This window comes from Leptodactylus fuscus, chromosome 10 (assembly GCF_031893055.1).
Source record: "Leptodactylus fuscus isolate aLepFus1 chromosome 10, aLepFus1.hap2, whole genome shotgun sequence".
NCBI classification, from domain to species: domain Eukaryota; kingdom Metazoa; phylum Chordata; class Amphibia; order Anura; family Leptodactylidae; genus Leptodactylus; species Leptodactylus fuscus.
The window spans coordinates 41,490,937-41,509,162 of NC_134274.1; the positions used below are offsets into that span (position 1 = coordinate 41,490,937).

Genomic DNA, 18,226 nt, shown 5'->3' on the forward strand with positions numbered 1-18,226 from the left:
TCTAGTTGAACATGAAATAGACATGCATGTTATAAGTGGTTATTAACATAAAAGGGATATAAACAGGAATATATGAGCAGGAGGTTGGATGGATGGGAGGAAAACAATGCACAAAAACACGACAGCAGGGGGTGAATTCTGACAAAAATCTGTCAAATGTTTAATTTCAAGGCAAATTTCAGGAGGATTGGGAGAATACTGAAACATCTGTCTCCGTAGATGTTCTCCATCTGACTATACAGACTTAGCACATTGATATGTTGGTGTAGAAGACTGTGAAGAAAAATGCCTAACCCCGTGGCGATCACGCCTAGAATACTAATGTATATTTCTACATACAGGGATGCAAAGACGATGAAGGGCAGAGAGGAGTTCGAAAAGTGAAGAAGGAGGTCTGCTAGATTTATAAATGAATGTCACGGATTAAAAAAAAAAAAAAAAAAAAAAGTCAACGCTTAATGGAAAATGACTAAATCTGACAAATTAAATACACTATGAATTACTGTCCCCTTAAAAAAGCGGCACAAGGCGATCAATACATGGACAACTTCGCTCGCGGCTTCTGTATTTTAAAATAATGAAGATAAGCAAAAATGAAGAAAAAAAAAAAAAAAAAAAAAAAAAAAAAAAATCACTCCACACTAAAAATCTATGAATAATATAAAGAAAGAATAAAATACCTTCCAAGGCAAAAAGTAAAAAACGCGGCGTGTAACCAAAGAAACGTAAAAGCTATAATTGACCTTTTTTTGGTGCAATTCAAATGAGGGAAAATAAATGTCATGTTCTAGATCTGTACGACGACTTAGCAATCTCTGATAAAGGAGGCAAATCATAAATCAACTCCTTAAAAAGGAAAAAAAAAAAAAAAAAGGAATGAAGTGGGTAAAATGAAAAACAACAAAGCTTCTTGAAGCGTTGTAAGCAGCTGGAGTTCATTAATCCAGAGGTTTATTATGCACAATAGCATTCAGCCGCTACAGATCATCCACCTCTTTATGACAGATGCAATACCTTACACTCAAAAACACAGCCATCAATCACTCACGCAGACTTCGGAGAGCGAGACAGTTCATAGCCCTGAGAAATAATACAAGGAAGCCGATGGAAACGCTAAAGGTTTGGAGACAGTCGGAATAACTAAGAATCCTCAGAATATCAGAGAAGGTGAAACAGGCTTCTTAGGGTTTGGTCACACATGAAAGATACTATAGCATACACATGCTAGCCAACTTGGTGTTTAAGGCTGGGTTCACACTGGGCTTTTTGGTACGGAACCTGAGGCGGAGGCCAGCTCATATTCCGGTCCAAAATATAGGTAGCCGCGACTGGATGCCGGTGCAGCGTATGGGCCTAGTCGGAAGGAAGAAGTGTCTTCAGGTGGATTCGCGAGGCGACTCAACCTGAAGAATGAGCAGGTCGCTTCTTTTTTCTGGGAGCAGGAACAAACCGCTCCCAGAAAAAAGAACTGACTTAATTTCAATGGGAGATGTCTTTTTTGGTCAGGATTTTGAGGCAGATACAGCCTCAAAATCCTGACCAAAATACCCCGTGTAAATGCAGCCTTATACCTATACATAAAACACCAGCATTTCCGTAGGTATAATTGAAATGCTGCGATTTTCAAAAGTCAGTCACACCCGGCACCATACAAATCACCTGTACTCAGCAACAAATATACAGAGAATGGAGCAGGAAGCAGATAGCTCGGTTCTCTGTACAGTGGCCAGACCAATATAATGCAGATCAGCTCCTATTCACTGGAATAGAAGCCAAGCTTGCTGCGGCCACTACACAGAGAACAGCGCTGTCTGCTTCCTGCTCCACTCTCTGTTTATCAACACCAAAAAAAATGAAATTGCCAGACTGTGCCCAATCTGTTATTGATTACCTGTTCTGAGGATAGGTGATCAATATTTTTAACCCAAAAAACACTTTTAGGCTAAAGTCCCACGTTGGGTAAATGCAGCTTTTTTTGTTGCAGATTTTGTTGCGGTTTTTTAAGTCAAAGCCAGAAGTAGACGGAGCAGAAAGACATACAAGAGCCTCCTATACATCCTCCATTCCTTTTGTAGACATTCTTGGCTTTGGCTCAAAAAAAAAAAAAAACGCAACGAAAAAAGCTGCGTTTCCGCAACGTGGGGCCTCAGCCTTAAGGGGACAGACACAAGCATAGTATTTTCCAGCCCACTTCCCTCTACTTTATTTATGTGAACTATTGTGCACTGACCCACAACAATAGCAAAGTAAATGTGCCCCTTTAAGCAGTGTACTCTTCATTGGGAAGAGTCATTTTTAACTAATCACATCCTTGCATAGCCTTTAGAAAGTCTATTCCACACCTACCTTTAGTATGTAGATTGCCTCAGTTTCTGAATAAGTCCGTTTTTATTCATATGCTAATGAGCATCCAGCCAGCACAGGAAGTTCCCAGCAGCACTCATCGCTCCTATTATCTCCTATGTGTGTATGCAAACAGGAAGCTGAGTCATCAGCAGCAGCAGCCTGTGCTGTATACATACATAGGAAACAATAGCAAAGGGGCTGCACAATGCATCGTGCACCAGTCTAATTAGCATATGAATAAAAACTGACTTCTCCAAAAACCGCTGAGGCAATTTACATACTAAAGGTAGGTGTGGAATAGCATTTCTAAAGCCTATGCAAGGATGTGATTAGTTAAAAATTAGAGATGAGCGAGTACTGTTCGGATCAGCCGATCCAAACAGCACGCTCGCATAGAAATGAATGGACGTAGCCGGCACGCGGGGGGTTAAGCGGCCGGCCGCCGTCAAAGCGGAAGTACCAGGTGCATCTATTCATTTCAATGGAGCGTGCTGTTCGGATCGGCTGATCCGAACAGTACTCGCTCATCTCTATTAAAAATGACTTTTCCCAACGATAGAGCCCCTTTAACCCAACACAGTACAGAATACACAGCCATATCTAGGACATAATTTTAAGGCTCCGAATCAGATTACAGTTCTGTAAGACTTGCTAGATTTTCTCTGACATTCTAAGGGCTCGTTCACACGGGGCAAGAGAGGTCTATGCAGACCGCTAGCTTACTTTTTTTTCATGTTGCCACTCAGAAAAAAGAAGCAAGCTGCCCCTTCTTCAGGCGGATTCCGCAGCCGATTCAGCCCTGGTATTCGCCTCGCGGCAGCACCCTCCGAACTGGGCACATTCATTTGGGCCTACTCTGGAGCGGGAAGCCGCTACTGTCGGAGGCCGCGACAGGCGCATTTTGGTCCTATTCCGACGCGGCTTCCCGCGTCAAAAATCAGGACCAAAATATGCCATCCCGTGCCCCGTGTGAACTAGGCCCAAGTCTACCAATGGTCACAATGACATGTTTACACTTATCTTTAAGTCCCCTACCCATAGGACCGGTTTACAAAAAGTGCACATCCAAAAACAGGTAAATCAGATTTCTATGAAACTAAAGCAAGGGCAAGACATGGACATTTTAAGTAGGTCCTGATATCAATACTTCTTTAAATAGGGGTAAACACTAGGTTGGTTATAGACCCCATCTTTTCCCCGAAACAGTCAATGTGTAAAGCTATATCCAAAAGACATATGCATTGGAGGTTTCTTCCATTAAAAAATCATGGAGAAAATAATAGCAACATAATCAGGTCTGTTCTCAAGCAAAGTGAAAAACACCATACATAGAAAGCCAATGGATCCCATTATAGGTCATCAGGGTCCATTGGCCGTTTTCTTCTTCACGTCCATTGAGAACAATGAAGTCTACTACAATAACAATGATCCATGGCAAGACAAGATGGCGAACATAAACCTTCAGCTATAACACCTATAGATGTAGCTATTATTTCAAAGGAGTTGTCTTCGGTGACTACATTCTTCATATAAAATCCTTTTGTCATATATAAAAAAAAATTTGGAATTTTTTTGGCTACATCTATAAGCAGTTACACAAAGGATGCAATCACTACAGAAAGCAAAATCGTACACATAGAAGTGAGCAATCCATGCTATGATCTACAGGCCGGTGGTGAAGAGCAAACATAGTAAGGTCAAGCCATAAGCACTAGGTCAGCTATAGAGCGCTCACCACACTACCTCTACGCGTTTACAGAAGTCTCACCAAGTTTATCAAGTGTAGTGATAAGATCAGATGGAACAAAAGAGTCCAAGTCGGCATCCAAAATCCCAAGGGGGTCCAGCTGCGCCACGTGATGCCCACGGATCTGTCCAATTTGAAGAGGTAAGCCAAAGAAAACAAAAATCACAAGATAAGGTCATCCACTAGCCAGGGACAATGCTTACCAATGTTTGTGCGCCCCCCGGTCTCTTCATCCACGGAATCACCAAAAAAGACTTGATTAATTCCTAATGGATCCAAGCTTGAAGCATGGTGCCCTCTGATCTACAAGTAAGGACAAGACTGCTGGCTGAAACCACGGCCATCTACGTTATTAAACCTATAACCAGCCACATGTATATACACTGGTTTACTTAATGTAGGAGATATTCCTAACACAAGTTTTATGATGGTTTAGAAGATTAAGGTTAATGTTATTTCTGTCTATATGGTTACGACCAATGGGACCTACGCTACAGTGTCATGATATAGTGTCTATTTGCTGCTGATCTGCACTAGACTGAACAATGGCACCTTTGTTTCTACAGGTGATGTACAAAACAAGTACATATGTATATAAGAGTAATAATGCTTATCAAGTGCAAGGGATGCATTAGTAAGCCATACGTACATACACCCGATGTAGCATGGTGTGATACCCTATGAGTAATGGTCCAAAATGGACATTAGATTATTAACATTTTGGGAATCATGGTGGCTCCGAGCATTGTTGCCTTAGTATCACTGAGGTCCTTGGTTGGTATCTAATCAGGTTTACATGGATGTCTTCCTTAAAGGGATCCTATCATTAAAACTCTTTTTTTCTGCCTACCATGTAGCAATAGCCTTAAGAAAGGCTACTCTTCTCCTACCTTTAGAAGTCTTCTCCGCGCCACCGTTCCATAGAAATCCCGGTTTTCGTTGGTATGCAAATGAGTTCTCTCGCAGCACTGGGGCAGGCCCCAGCACTCAAACAACACCGGGGTGTCCCCAATGCTGCGAAACAACTCTCCAGCGCTGCCTCCATCTTCTTCAGGAATGGGCTCTCCATGTCTTCTTCCGGCAGTGGCTTCAAACTTCTAGGCCACGGGCCTAGGGAAAAGCAGACTGTGAATGCCCGCCGGCCACAAGAAAATGGTTGCTTACACAGTATTGTAAGCGGCGTGTGAAGCGGCCGTTCCTGAAGATGGAGGCGGCGCTGGAGAGTTCTCTCGCAATATTGGGGACGCCCCCCAGAGCAGTTTGAGTGCTGGGGCCTGCCCCAGTGCTGCAAGAGAACTCATTTGCATACCGAGAGAAACCAGGATTTCTACGGAACGGCGGCGCGGAGAAGACATCTAAAGGTAGGAGAAGAATAGCCTTTCTTAAGAACAGTCTGACTTGTTAGTGAGGAAAAAAAAAAATGAGTTTGAATGATAGGATCCCTTTATTAGCATCATATAGTAAAATAGTAACACAATATGCTATATGCAGGAGATTTGGAGCTATGTATCTTAAATGCTGATCACTATAAAAATGTATTAAGTAGTAAATCAGCTATGCTGGACCTTAAGAGCAAGTTCACACGGGGATTCCGTCTGTGCACATTCCGTCGCAGCTGCCGTTGCAGTGCACGGCATCCCGTTGCATCTTTCCGCTCCGAATTCGGCCCAAATGAATGGGCCTAGTCCGGAGGGTGCTGTTGCGAGGCGGATGCCGCGGACTCCATATGAAGAAAGGGCAGCTCACTTTTTTTCCATGAGCGGGAACATACCGCTAGCGGAAAAATACATAGACCTCTATTGTGAGGGGGGATTTTGAGGAGGATTCCGCACCAAAATCCGCCCCATGTGAACTAGCCCTTAATCAAATGGTGTTACGTGGAGAGGCCACATCAGTACAGTAGATATACTGGGTTAATATTATAGAACATAAGGCCCATCCCATTCCAGAGCTGTAATCTTGTAATAAGGCGTTTACCTGGTACGCTCTGATTAATGACTGCACCGCCAGATGGTCTTCCACCAGCTTCTCCGCTTTGGATGGAGCCGTAGCAAGACCTTGGCTGCGAATCAACAACGCTTTAGTTTGCATATCAGCTGCCGATGATATCTGATGGGCTTCACCAGACGAGGCCCTGGCATCAGCATGGCGGAAAAACGTATCCCAAGACTGTTATAAAAAAAAAAAAAAAAAAAAAACATCTTTATGAGTCTCAGAGAACCTAAATTTAGAAAACAGAAATATCTGTATGGAGAGGAGCTTAGATAAAGGATATTTAAAGGGGTGGTCCCAGGACTTCCCTAATAGGAACTGTCAGCCTGAGTATTACGGCGTTTTGTAATCTATTCAGCCATTCCAGAGATATAAGACCTTTTAGGGTTGACACAAATTAGGGTATACTAGCCAAGTGGGTGGAAACACTGTGGATTCTCTGGGCACAGGGTCTTGTGTACCGTATGTCATGCAATGTAACTGCTCACTTGGATAGAATTCGCCAATTCGAAGCAATCCTAAAAGGGATTATATCTTTGGAATAGCTGAACAGATTTGGAAACTACAGTGGTCAGGGTGGGATGAGGTATGGTATTGGGCTTTCCAGACCTGGCTTGCGTTATTGGAATAACTAGACGTTAAAATATCGCCTACTCAATGATAAACCAGACATAAGAGAAACACATTGTGGATACTCTCATTGCTCACAGGGTAATAAAGGATAAAAAATAAATAAATGTAATAAAATAAAAATCCAACATGACCTCCTTGGTCAACACCCTTCTACTATCTCCAATAGAGATGAGCGAGTAGTACTCGATCAAATACCTCACTCCCATAGGAATGCGTGCAAATGGCCCAACACCAAGGGGTTAAGCACAGTGAATATATGATGCGCTTAACCCCTTGGTGTTCAGCCGCTTACACACATTCCAATGGGAGCGAGGTATTCGATCTCCAATCTCCAAGTCTATAACGCCAACAAGACTTGCATGTCAAAGACCGGAGCGTGTCTGTCTGCTCACCCACTATAACCAATTACAGAAGAAGTGAATCACGTCTTCTAACATATTCAAGGCAACACATACAGACATCTCATAGTGAACACATATCTTCTTGACAAGAGGTATCGTCGTGCCATCGAGACACACTGCAAACAACGTCCAACTATCATGTACTGGGAAATGGCTTTTAAAATTACACCAGGTAGATAGAAGGATGTAATGGCGGCTGTACAGGAGGGATCACAATAGTGATGGAGGGAAAGAACAGTTAGATTAGAAGTATAGAATAATATATAGACAAAGCGTGGACACAAGATGGGGTCTGACTTTGCAAGTTACACTCCTAAACAAATCTTCAAGCCCCTAGCGACAATCTGTGGCATGTGGAAGGGGCGAGATAGCAAGCAAAGATTCCTTGACGGCAAAAATCAAAGCCCAAGCTATAAAATCTGTTCACGATACGCTAGCCTGCTCTTACTATGGTCCGGTTTCAAGGGACTCACTGACATGTATTATTACGTTAGGGAGAATTCGATAAAAGAATAAAAGCCTATTGTTTTAAAGAAACAAAACAAGACCTCTATCCGGGATCATGCTGCAAATTGCCAAAAAGCGAACACCATAAACACCACTGACCGACTCTTATTTCACAGCCCAGCATGAAGTCAGTCATACATTTTAGATAGCGCCTTTGGCGAACTGCTTTTATTAAACAGCGTGAGCCTCTTAATAATTTGGACACATTTCACTCCAGCCACGTATTAAAAGGATCCTATCATTGGATACCCTTTTGTTCCCCCTCGATAACACGTAGAAATAGCCTTAAGAAAGGCTATTCTTCTCCTACCTTTAGAGGTCTTCTCCGAGCCACCGTTCGGTAGAAAGTTTTCGTCGGTATGCAAATGAATTCTCTCGAAGCACTGGGGGCGTCCCCAATGCTGCGCGAGAACTCTCCAGTGCCGCCTCCATCTTCTTCAGGAATGGCCCTTTCCTGTGTCTTCTATCCTGGGTTTCAATCTTATAGGCCTTGGGCAGAGCTGACTGTACATGCCCAGGCCACAAGAAAATGGCTGCTTACACCAACTTATTGTGTAAGCGGCCATTTTCTTGTGACCTGGCCACATGCAGACGGCTCTGCCCGAGGCCTAGAAGATTGAAACCCAGGATGGAAGATGACGTGTGAAGAGGCCGTTCCAGAAGAAGATGGAGGTGGCACTGGAGAGTTCTTTAGCAGCACTGGGGGCGTCCCCAATGCTGCGAGAGAACTCATTTGCATACCGAAAACACAGATTTCTACGGAACGGCAGCACGTGGGCCCACGCCACTGTATGTCAGTTTTTCCTCCCTATTTGCTTTAATTATGTCTCAATAAAGGAAGTTTTTAAAGCAACATCTTCGTTTGGATAAGTGCTCCCCCTTTTTCCAATTTGATGTTATATTGTCTGTTTTTTCGGGGTTGTTGAGCACCACATGGAAGATGCATATGTGACCTTATAAGAAGTGATGTCTAAATTATAGAAAGCTCCTTGATTCTTCTCTTACAAGTGATAGCGCCACTTTCTTTCTTGGGACTTCTATATATTTCTTAAGACTATTCCTACGTGTTATCAAGAAAAAAAAAAAAAAAAGGGTATCCCATGATAGGATTCCCTTAAGGGTGAAGTGCTATAGTACAATTATAAAAAAAAATAAAAAATCTGCATCCATGTGTTTAGCTGTAGTCACTGACTACCCTTCAGGGTCCTTTCGGCACTATCTGTAGCAGGCTGGAGTCTGTACACAGTCAGTAAAATACCCAACAGGGCACAACATGAATCTGTAGCTCTCAAATATCCTCACTATTTGGATTTTTCTGTATTTTATGATGGTTTTTTTTTTGGTTTTTTTTAATGTAGATTGTGAGCCCCACATAGAGCTCACAATGTACATTTCCCTATCAGTATGTCTTTTTTGGAATATGGGATGGAAATCCATGCAAACACGGGGAGAACATACAAACTCCTTGCAGATGGTTTTTTGCCCTTGGCAGGATTTGAACACCAGGACCCAGCGCTGCAAGGCTGCAGTGCTAACCACTGAGCCACCGTGTGGCCCCTTCTATACAAGTATATTATGGGATCCGGTCCTACCTTCTTTGCCAAGGCATTGTAACATATATAGCTGCCGCTGATGCTGGTTACATAAATTGAATTATTTTGCTACAAAGGAAGACTGAGGTAGGAAGGATTTCGTGTGTCCACCTAATATTACACGACTGCCGTCTCTCCCCTGTGACTACCAGACATGAGTCCCGGGTAGGAGACCACTGTCTATGGTGTCCACTTACCCCGATAGCTACAGACATGGAGGAAATGATAATATTCAAGCAGAAAGGAAAAGCTTTAAATAAAACTGTAGTGGTGAAAGGATCAAGTTGTAGACGGCACAATAAATAATTCCCATAAGGGGGGGGCTTACTGAGCTGCAAAGATGGATGACTGGATGGAATCATGTCTCCAAATAGAATTAATATGCCCCAGACAAAGAATCGCTGGAATGAAACGGTTTAAAGTCACATTGAGCAGCTTACAATGCAGGAGTATCATTGAGACCGAAATACATCAATGTCATAAATAGAGTTAATGGAAGATTTGGCCATCAGGCCTAAAATACTTTAGAAAACAGGCTTTCAGGAAAATAATGCCAATGCGCGAGATGACTCTGGAATAAAAGAGGAAACCTTCAATAAAAAAAAATAAGACTGTAAGCTTACTTCAAAGGTCAAAAAACAGAATGCAACTAAAGCAAAAAGGAAATAGCGGCAATTACATAAAGTATATAGGTATACAGGAGGGTATACAGGAACCCAAATGTCACAATGTGATACCTGGGTCCCACTAAAATAACTAGCTGAAATTTGGAATATGGCGAGAGAGGAGAAGCATATCAAATAGATCACGGAAAGGGAAGGGGGGGGGGGGGAATAAAATTAAATATATATATAGTCAATATTCACTCAGTTGTACCCAATAACGAAGCATGACTACACATTCACAACGAGGTTGCTGCAAGGAACAGAGGACAGAACACACCCATTTTAGGGATCAGTACTCAGATCTCAGCTCTTACCGAATGTCACATTTGAAGCATATAGAAATTAGAAAACACTCTGATATATGAGGCATAGGCCCGATGCATACGACCCAGTGTATATCTGATGTGGGTCCAAGTTTGCAGCAGATTGCAGTCTGCTGACACTTGTAGTCGGAGCTGCGCTATACTGCTGCAGGTCATCAGAATGTAATGGATTGGAAGCCTTTATCAACATGCAAATACAGTTGTCATTGGACTGTATTCTGCTGCAAACTGGGCCCCACATCAGGATGCACAGTCATGTGCATGGGGTCTTAGATATGGTTTACAATTAGTAAAGGAGTAGTAGCTTGAATGCAAAAAACAGCATAAACTGAGTGAAACATATCCAAGGCCTCGTTCACATCTGCGTTCGGTATTTCATCCGGGGGAGTCTGCATGGGGACCCCTGAACGTAATATTGAATGCAAATGCAAGCGGTATGCCAGTGAAAGCACGGACCCCATACACTATAATGGGGTCCGTGTGCTTGCCGCCAGTTCTCCGCAGGGAACACGCGGACAGGAAAGTAGTTCACAATCTACTTTCCTGTCCGCATGATTTGTGCGGGTAGCACACGGACCCCATTATAGTCTATGGGGTCCGTGTGCTTTCACTGGCACACTGTTTGCATTTGCATTCAATATTCCGTTCAGGGGTCCCCATGCAGACTCCCCCGGATGGAATACCGAACACAGATGTGAACGAAGGGTAACATGTCAAAGAAGATGCCCTGCTTGTCCAACATATAGGAATAGATTCACCAGCAGTCCACTTACCCTATGGACACTTCTTGGATTCTCCAGCCATGCATAATACATCTCTTCCACATAACTTGTGTTGTTGCCACTTAAGAAGGGGTCTCTGGTTCCAGAGGACTGTGAACAGCGGCTCTGTATTAACGTCTTTGAGGCGACTTTCTGATTCGCCAGCAGACCAATGCAGCATGGTTTACACTTCACAGCAAATGTTCGGATCATCTTTCATTTAGTGGGTTACCCTGAAGAAGGAAAAACACAAAGGGATTTTAAGATTCAGTAATGTCTGTATTGTTGGAAGACTACAATGGTCATGGATTACTGCAGCCACAGTTTCAGTAATCTTAAGGGCATATCTCTGTTGCTTTACAGTTTCAAAATGCCAGACGTAAGCAATGACCTGTGGAGATCTTGGCCGAGGTCAGTGACTGGTGACAACCATGGCCGGCTCTCAAATGGAGTGTCACCGAACACCAGCATTCACCAAGCGACCAGCACGGTTGTTTTGATTGAAATCTCGCGCATGCTCAGTAGCACTCCCTCCCTTTCCTTTGACGTCCACCTCCTTACGATTCACCGCTTATAACCCGGCAGTTTCGATCAAAATCTCGTGCGTGCGCAAGTAGCGCTCTCTCCGGAGAGCTACTGCGCACACTCCAGCGCCATTTTCCTGTAGATAACATCGGCAACTATACTGCGCATGCGCAGCACACTCGCGTAGTTCTCAGGGGAACTGAGCAGTTCTCTACACAAAAATGGTGTGGGGGCACTACTGCGCATGCGCGAGATTTCGATCGAAACCACCGGGTTGGAAGCGGTGAATCGCCAGGAGGAGGTCAAAGAAGAGAGAAGAGCGTTAACAAGCTACGACGCGGAGGCTGCACGGAACGCCCACCGTGCACGGTAGGACTGATTTGCATATACATTTTAACGATAATTCAGAAAATCGGGGGGGGAGGGTTCAAAAATGATTAGCAGCACCTAATAGCTTTTTTAAAGGCTATTCAGGCATATGTTTATCTAAAAACCGGAAAATTTAATGATAGAACCCCTTTAAGTTCCTCCTTCACATCACTTTTCTCTGTGTTGTGCGATATTACAAGTAGTATGGATTCTGGCAGGCTACATCTGTCCCCATAGTACAGGCTACACCACTAAGAAGGGAACTATGAACAGTACAGCTTTCACTTATCTCCCCATAGATAAGTATCCTAGGCGGGGGAAGGAGTAAATCCATTGCCAAACACCTCTGGCAGCAGCTTCAGCCTCAGCAGAATAGGAAGTTCAGACTTCATTCACATGAATCAGACGGCAGGAAGCATAAATCTGCCATATGGCACCAAACCGAGTGCACCAAGTTCTTCAGTACATAAGTTTCTGTTCCTAACACCTTATGATGCTGTATATTGAATCGGTTTTTGAAAGCTTAAAGGGGAATCTATGTAGAGAATGGAAAGGCACTTCGGGTTCTGATTTACATATACTGAAGCTAAATATTAAGCATAAGAAAGTGACCTTTCCAAATCCCAAATTAGATAAGAGGGGCTAAAGCAATACTTCTTATACGTCCAGTTTCAGATTGGTGTTCGCCTGTATGATGACCTCAAGTCCTGGCCCGTTTAGGTGTCTAATGACCCAAATGGACATCATTACAGGGATACGATGCATCATTCCACGGCACTAGACCCCCAATGGGCTACTATTTAGGGCAATAAAATGAGGGCACAAATGTGCCTGTTATGTTCACGTGAAACTGGCCTAACATTGGCTTTGATCTGCATTGTCCTATACATTGAAGCTGGCATCATGCCCCCGTCATCTGTCCTGAGAGAAAAGTAGGTTTGCTTTTTACAAAACTGCGTCCTCTACCTTAATAGTAGTAAATCCTTCATCCGTCTCTAGGAAATAACCACGATGGGTCTGTCCAACAACTAATCTGATCGCCAGATACAACTATATGGTCGTGGACATGAAGACAATGCAGGAAAGCAGACAAAAGAAACAAGACATAGTATAGAAGAGGTAAGTGGAAAAACTGATGGGAAGGTCACATCTAGATTAGGGTTGAGCCAATCTTGAGATTTCAGGATCGTTTTTAACCCCTTAAGGACCAGGCCATTTTTTGGTTTCGCATTTTCGTTTTTCCCTCCTCACATTTCAAGAGCCATAACTTTTTCATTTTTCAGTTCACAGAGTCACATGATAGCTTATTGTTTGCGGGACAAATTGTACTTTGTAATGGCACCATTCAATATGCTGTGCAATGTACTGGGAAGCTGGAAAAAAATTCAGAATGAGGCGCAATTGGAGAAAAAATGCATTTGCGCCATTTTCTTATGGGTTTAATTTTTACAGCATTCACTGTTTGGTACAAATGACATGTTACCTGTGTTCTACGTGTCAGTACAAACGCGGTGATACCAAATTTATATAGTATTTGAAATTTTTTGATACTTTTAAAAAAACGATAAACTTTGCAAAATAGAAAAATAAATTTGTGTCATCATGTTCTAACACCTGTAACTTTTTCATATTTCCATGTATGGAGCTGGTTGTGGTGTCTTTTTATGCGGGACAAGATGACGTTTCTATTGATACCATTTGGGGAAAGATCCGATGGTTTGATCACTTTTTATTCAATTTTTTATAGGAGGCAAAGTGTTGAAAAAAACGCTTTTTGGCTGTTTTTATTTTTTTTGCCGCTACGCCGTTCGCAGTACGGGATAAATGTTTTAATATTCTAATAGTTCAGGCATTTTGGAGCGCAGGGATACCTAATATGTTTATGTTTAATGTTCTTTAATTACTTTTATAGCTGATCTAGGGAAAGGGGGGTGATTTGAACTTTTATATTTTTTTTATTTTTTTAATACTTTTAAAAACTTTTTTTTTTCTTCTGTTACATTTATGATCAGACCCCTTAGGTACCTTGAAACCTAGGGAGTCTGATCGCTCATACTATTCACTGCAATACTACAGTATTGCAGTGAATAGGAAAATCGCAGCACTTCTATTAGACGATGCCTCTGGCATCGTCTAATAGATCTAGTGCAGAGACAAGCCTGGAAGCCTTCAATAGGCTTCCGGCTGTCATAGCAACCGATCACCGCCCTCATGTGACGTTCAGGAGGGCGGTGATCGGCGAAACATGGCGACGCCCATGCCGCCGTTTACACACTGCGGTCACGTTTGACCGCAGTGTGTAAAGGGTTAACAGCAGCGATCGGCTCGGGCACCGACCGCTGCTGTTAGTGGCAGGTCCTGGCTGTATTATACAGCCGGCATCTGCCGTGTATGGAGCGAGCTCAGCGTGTGAGCTCGCTCCATACATCCCCATGCGACCCATGACGTACAGTTACGTCAAGGGTCGCTAAGGGGTTAAAATCCGATTTTCGATCATTTTCCAGCCGATCCCTATTATGAAATTTGCTCAATCGCCGATTGGGATCCGATCTTTCCCAATACTGATCGCTCAACCCTATTTAGGAGCTTATGTATTCTAGGGTTGAGCCGATCTTGAGATTTCAGGATCGTATTTAAAATCCGATTTTCAATCATTTTCCAGCCGATCCCCAACGTGAAGTTTGCTCGATCGCGATCCGATCTTTCCCGATCGCTCATCCCTAATCTAGACATCAGTCTCTGTGGCTAAAGACTAAGCAATTTCTGCTACTTTCTGTAGTTGCAGCCAGAATATTACCTTGTAGACGCCATAAATATATGGCACAGCATTTGAACAGCCTTTCAATGAATACAACAGCACCATGCATTGTATAGCGGCTGCATTTGGTACTACAGGGCAGCTCCATTCACGTGAAAGGGACTGAGCTGGAAAGAAACTACCTAATGAACGGAGACCCCCACCCATCTGAGTGCTGTAATTGGGTTATTTGCATCACTCCCATTGAAGTGAATTAGATCGCTGAAATGTCCTGTCCAGGGAGGTGCACCTACATTGAGAACAGCTAGCTTTAGGCTGAATTCACGAGGACAAAACACGCCCTGTTCTCAGGATCAATAGTCGTTTCAGTGGTCAGATTGTGAAGGTTGTAAATATATGAATCACAAAAACATTGTTATCCTTAAAACTAAATGCAGTATAACTATTTATGTTTCAACTGAATATGATATTATATATATATATATATATATATATATATATATATGATATAGCTGGATATAGCTATATTATGCCTTTGTGTGCCCTCCTGGCATCTTGTAATCTATTGTCTTTGGAGATAGTTGTCCTCCCCCAGCTGACTTGAGCAGTCTCCATTGGGTTGGGAACAATGGGAATCTCTAAGTGGAAAAACCAGTTAGGCTGTTGTGGAGCATGAACAGATAACATTCAATTAACCCAAAGCCCCCACACATCTAGAGGCTGGGGGTGGATGGAGGTCATAGCTAAATCAAAGCTGTATACTAGGCTATATGTATATACTGTAATGAACGCATGGGATTGTGAAGATTGAGGCTGCAAAGACATTCCTGTGGGTTATTGGCTTTTGACAGTGTACCAGACATCATAACAAGATGGCCTCTATACTGTGCTCAGGTGTAGGCCTAAACATGTGGACACAAGGAGATTATACAGGGTTTCCCATCAGAGGGCTTGGCACGGCCACAGGAACTACATCACAGAATCACATGGCAAGAGTCACTCCCACAGGAAATGACATTGGATAAGTCACATGGCAAGAAGCTACATCACTTCCTGGAGGTAGTGCCCTGGAGCTGATGTCACAGAAGGCGGATACCTCGACCAATCAGAGCTTGCTGTTTGTTTACTTCCTTTATGTGGCTATAAAAACCTTGATGCATAATAAAGCTCTCTCTCTCTCTCTGTGCACTACTCAGACTAAGAAAGAGATTCTTATACCAACTTTCCTTGTGTGGTGTGGGATTTCATTGAGAGCACTTAGTCTTGGAATTTGGCCAGCAATAGTCACTCACAGGTTAGCTGCTGAACAGGGGACCACAAAATGGCCCTGTTTTTCACAAGATCAGCTATTTGTCCTCTATAATATGAACAGGGAATAAATATGCTTTGAGATATAACCCCTTTAGGCTAAGGCCCCATGTAGCAAAAAAAGCGCTGCGGGAAAAAGCACAGCAGCAATGCATCACGCTTTTCACAGAAAGTGCAGCCTCTATCACACATCTGTATCGGTATTCCGTTCGGGGGAGTCCACATGGGGACCCCCCTCAACGGACGACCGAACCCATCAGCAAGCGGTGTGCAGTGAAAGCATACGGACCCCATAGACGGAACACGCGGACAGAAAAATAGTTCACAATCTACTTTCCAATCTGCATGACTTGTGCGGAGACTGTGCGGGAAGCACACAGACCCCATTATAGTCTATGGGGTCCGCAGATTTCCTTAAGTAACCTCTTTTTGATGCATATAGGCTTCCGTTCAGGGGCTTTCCATGCAGACTCCCTGAATGGAAACCCGAACGCAGACATGAATAAGGCCTCAAGAAAGCTGCTTGCAGTCTGTGAATAATATCCCATCTGTAATCACACAAGTAGCCTCAAGTAGATACAAGTACAGAGAAGACTTATTATATTGCAAATTGTGAGATTTTCAAAACAACAACAGTTGGCCAACTTGTCAGTGCAGACTGAGCAAAAAAAAACCAAAAAAAACAAAAAACAACCCCATTCCTCTCCTCCCTCCATTCACTGACATAAGCAAGACGGATAGGAATGCATCTAGGGACAGACTTCCTTAGTAACAAAAGTGAACTGCAAATTAGCTACAAGGGTGGCAGGAACTTGAGAGGTTTTTCAGACAGAAAACAGCCACATTTTTTATTAAAGTATATTATGATCCAGAATCACATGATCTATGAAGTGAGACTAGGTGGTCTGAAAAGTCAGTGACTATTTAACTTAAAAACACAAGTAGAACAATTTGTATAATCAAGAAAATAGATGGCGGCAAAATTTGGATCTTTATTGTATTCTGGATATGGTGAAATGGGCATAGACAAATATTGGACATGCTGGTTACTGGTACCAGACTAGTCTATGATGCATGCAGAAGATCTAAAAATTAGAAGTTATCATTCACGAGCTCTTTAGTCCGATATGAGGATTCACACAAAAACTGGAAGTTTAGAAAAGATTTCATGTAACAAAACTGGAGTCATCTATGTTGACACTTGTTACTGCGTTTCGTCTATGTAGGTAACACGTGAGCCAGAGACTGAGTCTTATCACACAGATCAGTTAATATTTAACCTGTTTACATGTCTGCTTTATCTTGGTATCACTTTTTTACACATCTTTTAAGTCTGTAGGAAAGTTAAGCAGCAATTTTTCAAAATAACCCCCCCAATTCAAGATCAATTTAGTTCTTAAGTGGTTTTAAGGGGTCACTATATTAGAAATTCCAATCACACACCCCAAATTAAAGACCGCATCAGTTTTCATTACTTTGTTAACCCTTTAAATATATCACAGGAGTTAAAGTGGCATTTGCAGAATTTTTCACTAGTATTGCAGTATTCCATGTGTGACCATCTGTCTGTGTACGTGACAGAAAGGGGGAGGGAGTCATTAACCTTTGGTTGTAAGATGTCACATCTCCTACCAGTGCAGTGCAAAACCCCCATTATGGAAACTACAACTTTTAAGTAGTTCTTGGAAGCATAATAAAGTTTTTGAAGTCTAACTTTCCAAAATCATGCCATCCACCACTGGTTAACAATGTGAGCATTAAATACCATTTTATGCTTTCCATACAACAAGAAAATCCTAAACCAATGAGCTGTAGTGTAATACAATGGTCTCCAAACTATGGGTCGCAAACCCCCTGTGGATAGCGTAAAACCCTCCAGTGAAGGATGGGGTTTGCAAACCGGTCAGTGACATTCAGCCAAGAACTGCTGCCAGCTCCCAGTAAACCAGGCAGGAAGACCAAAAGTTATTTTTATTCGCAGGATTGGGGGGGGGGGGGAATTTAGAGAAATCCCATCCACTATCCTATAATTGTACATTGCAGTGGATTAACCACTGGCAAGTTTGAGGTTGTTAACCAGCTACAAGTACACCCTTCGTGATGTTAGTCGTAGGTTGGAAGGACAAATTGGCTCTTGTTACTGGGCTTTGTTATGTGCACCTCATACTGTACAGCCAGCAGCTGGCGGCCCTGGTTACTGGGTTTGGATACCTGTCCAAAATACATTTGGAGGTTGGCAGCACTGTCTACTGGGTTTTAGTCTCAGCACCAGTGACTCGTACAATCAGTGGTCACAGGA

The 18,226-nt window shown here is 42.8% G+C and overlaps 1 protein-coding gene across 1 annotated transcript in view; it reads right to left on the reverse strand.

Moving 5' to 3' along the window:
* OGDHL (oxoglutarate dehydrogenase L) overlaps nucleotides 1-11,194 on the reverse strand; it is a 42,321-nt gene extending 31,127 nt beyond the window's left edge. The window contains exons 1-3 of the mRNA XM_075258312.1: nucleotides 10,980-11,194; nucleotides 6,071-6,262; nucleotides 4,115-4,217 (exon numbers count right to left, since the gene is read on the reverse strand). Of these exons, the coding sequence (XP_075114413.1) occupies nucleotides 4,115-4,217; nucleotides 6,071-6,262; nucleotides 10,980-11,180 (496 nt within the window). The 5' untranslated portion in view covers nucleotides 11,181-11,194. The remainder of the gene's footprint in view (nucleotides 1-4,114; nucleotides 4,218-6,070; nucleotides 6,263-10,979) is intronic.
* Nucleotides 11,195-18,226: the final 7,032 nt, after the last annotated feature.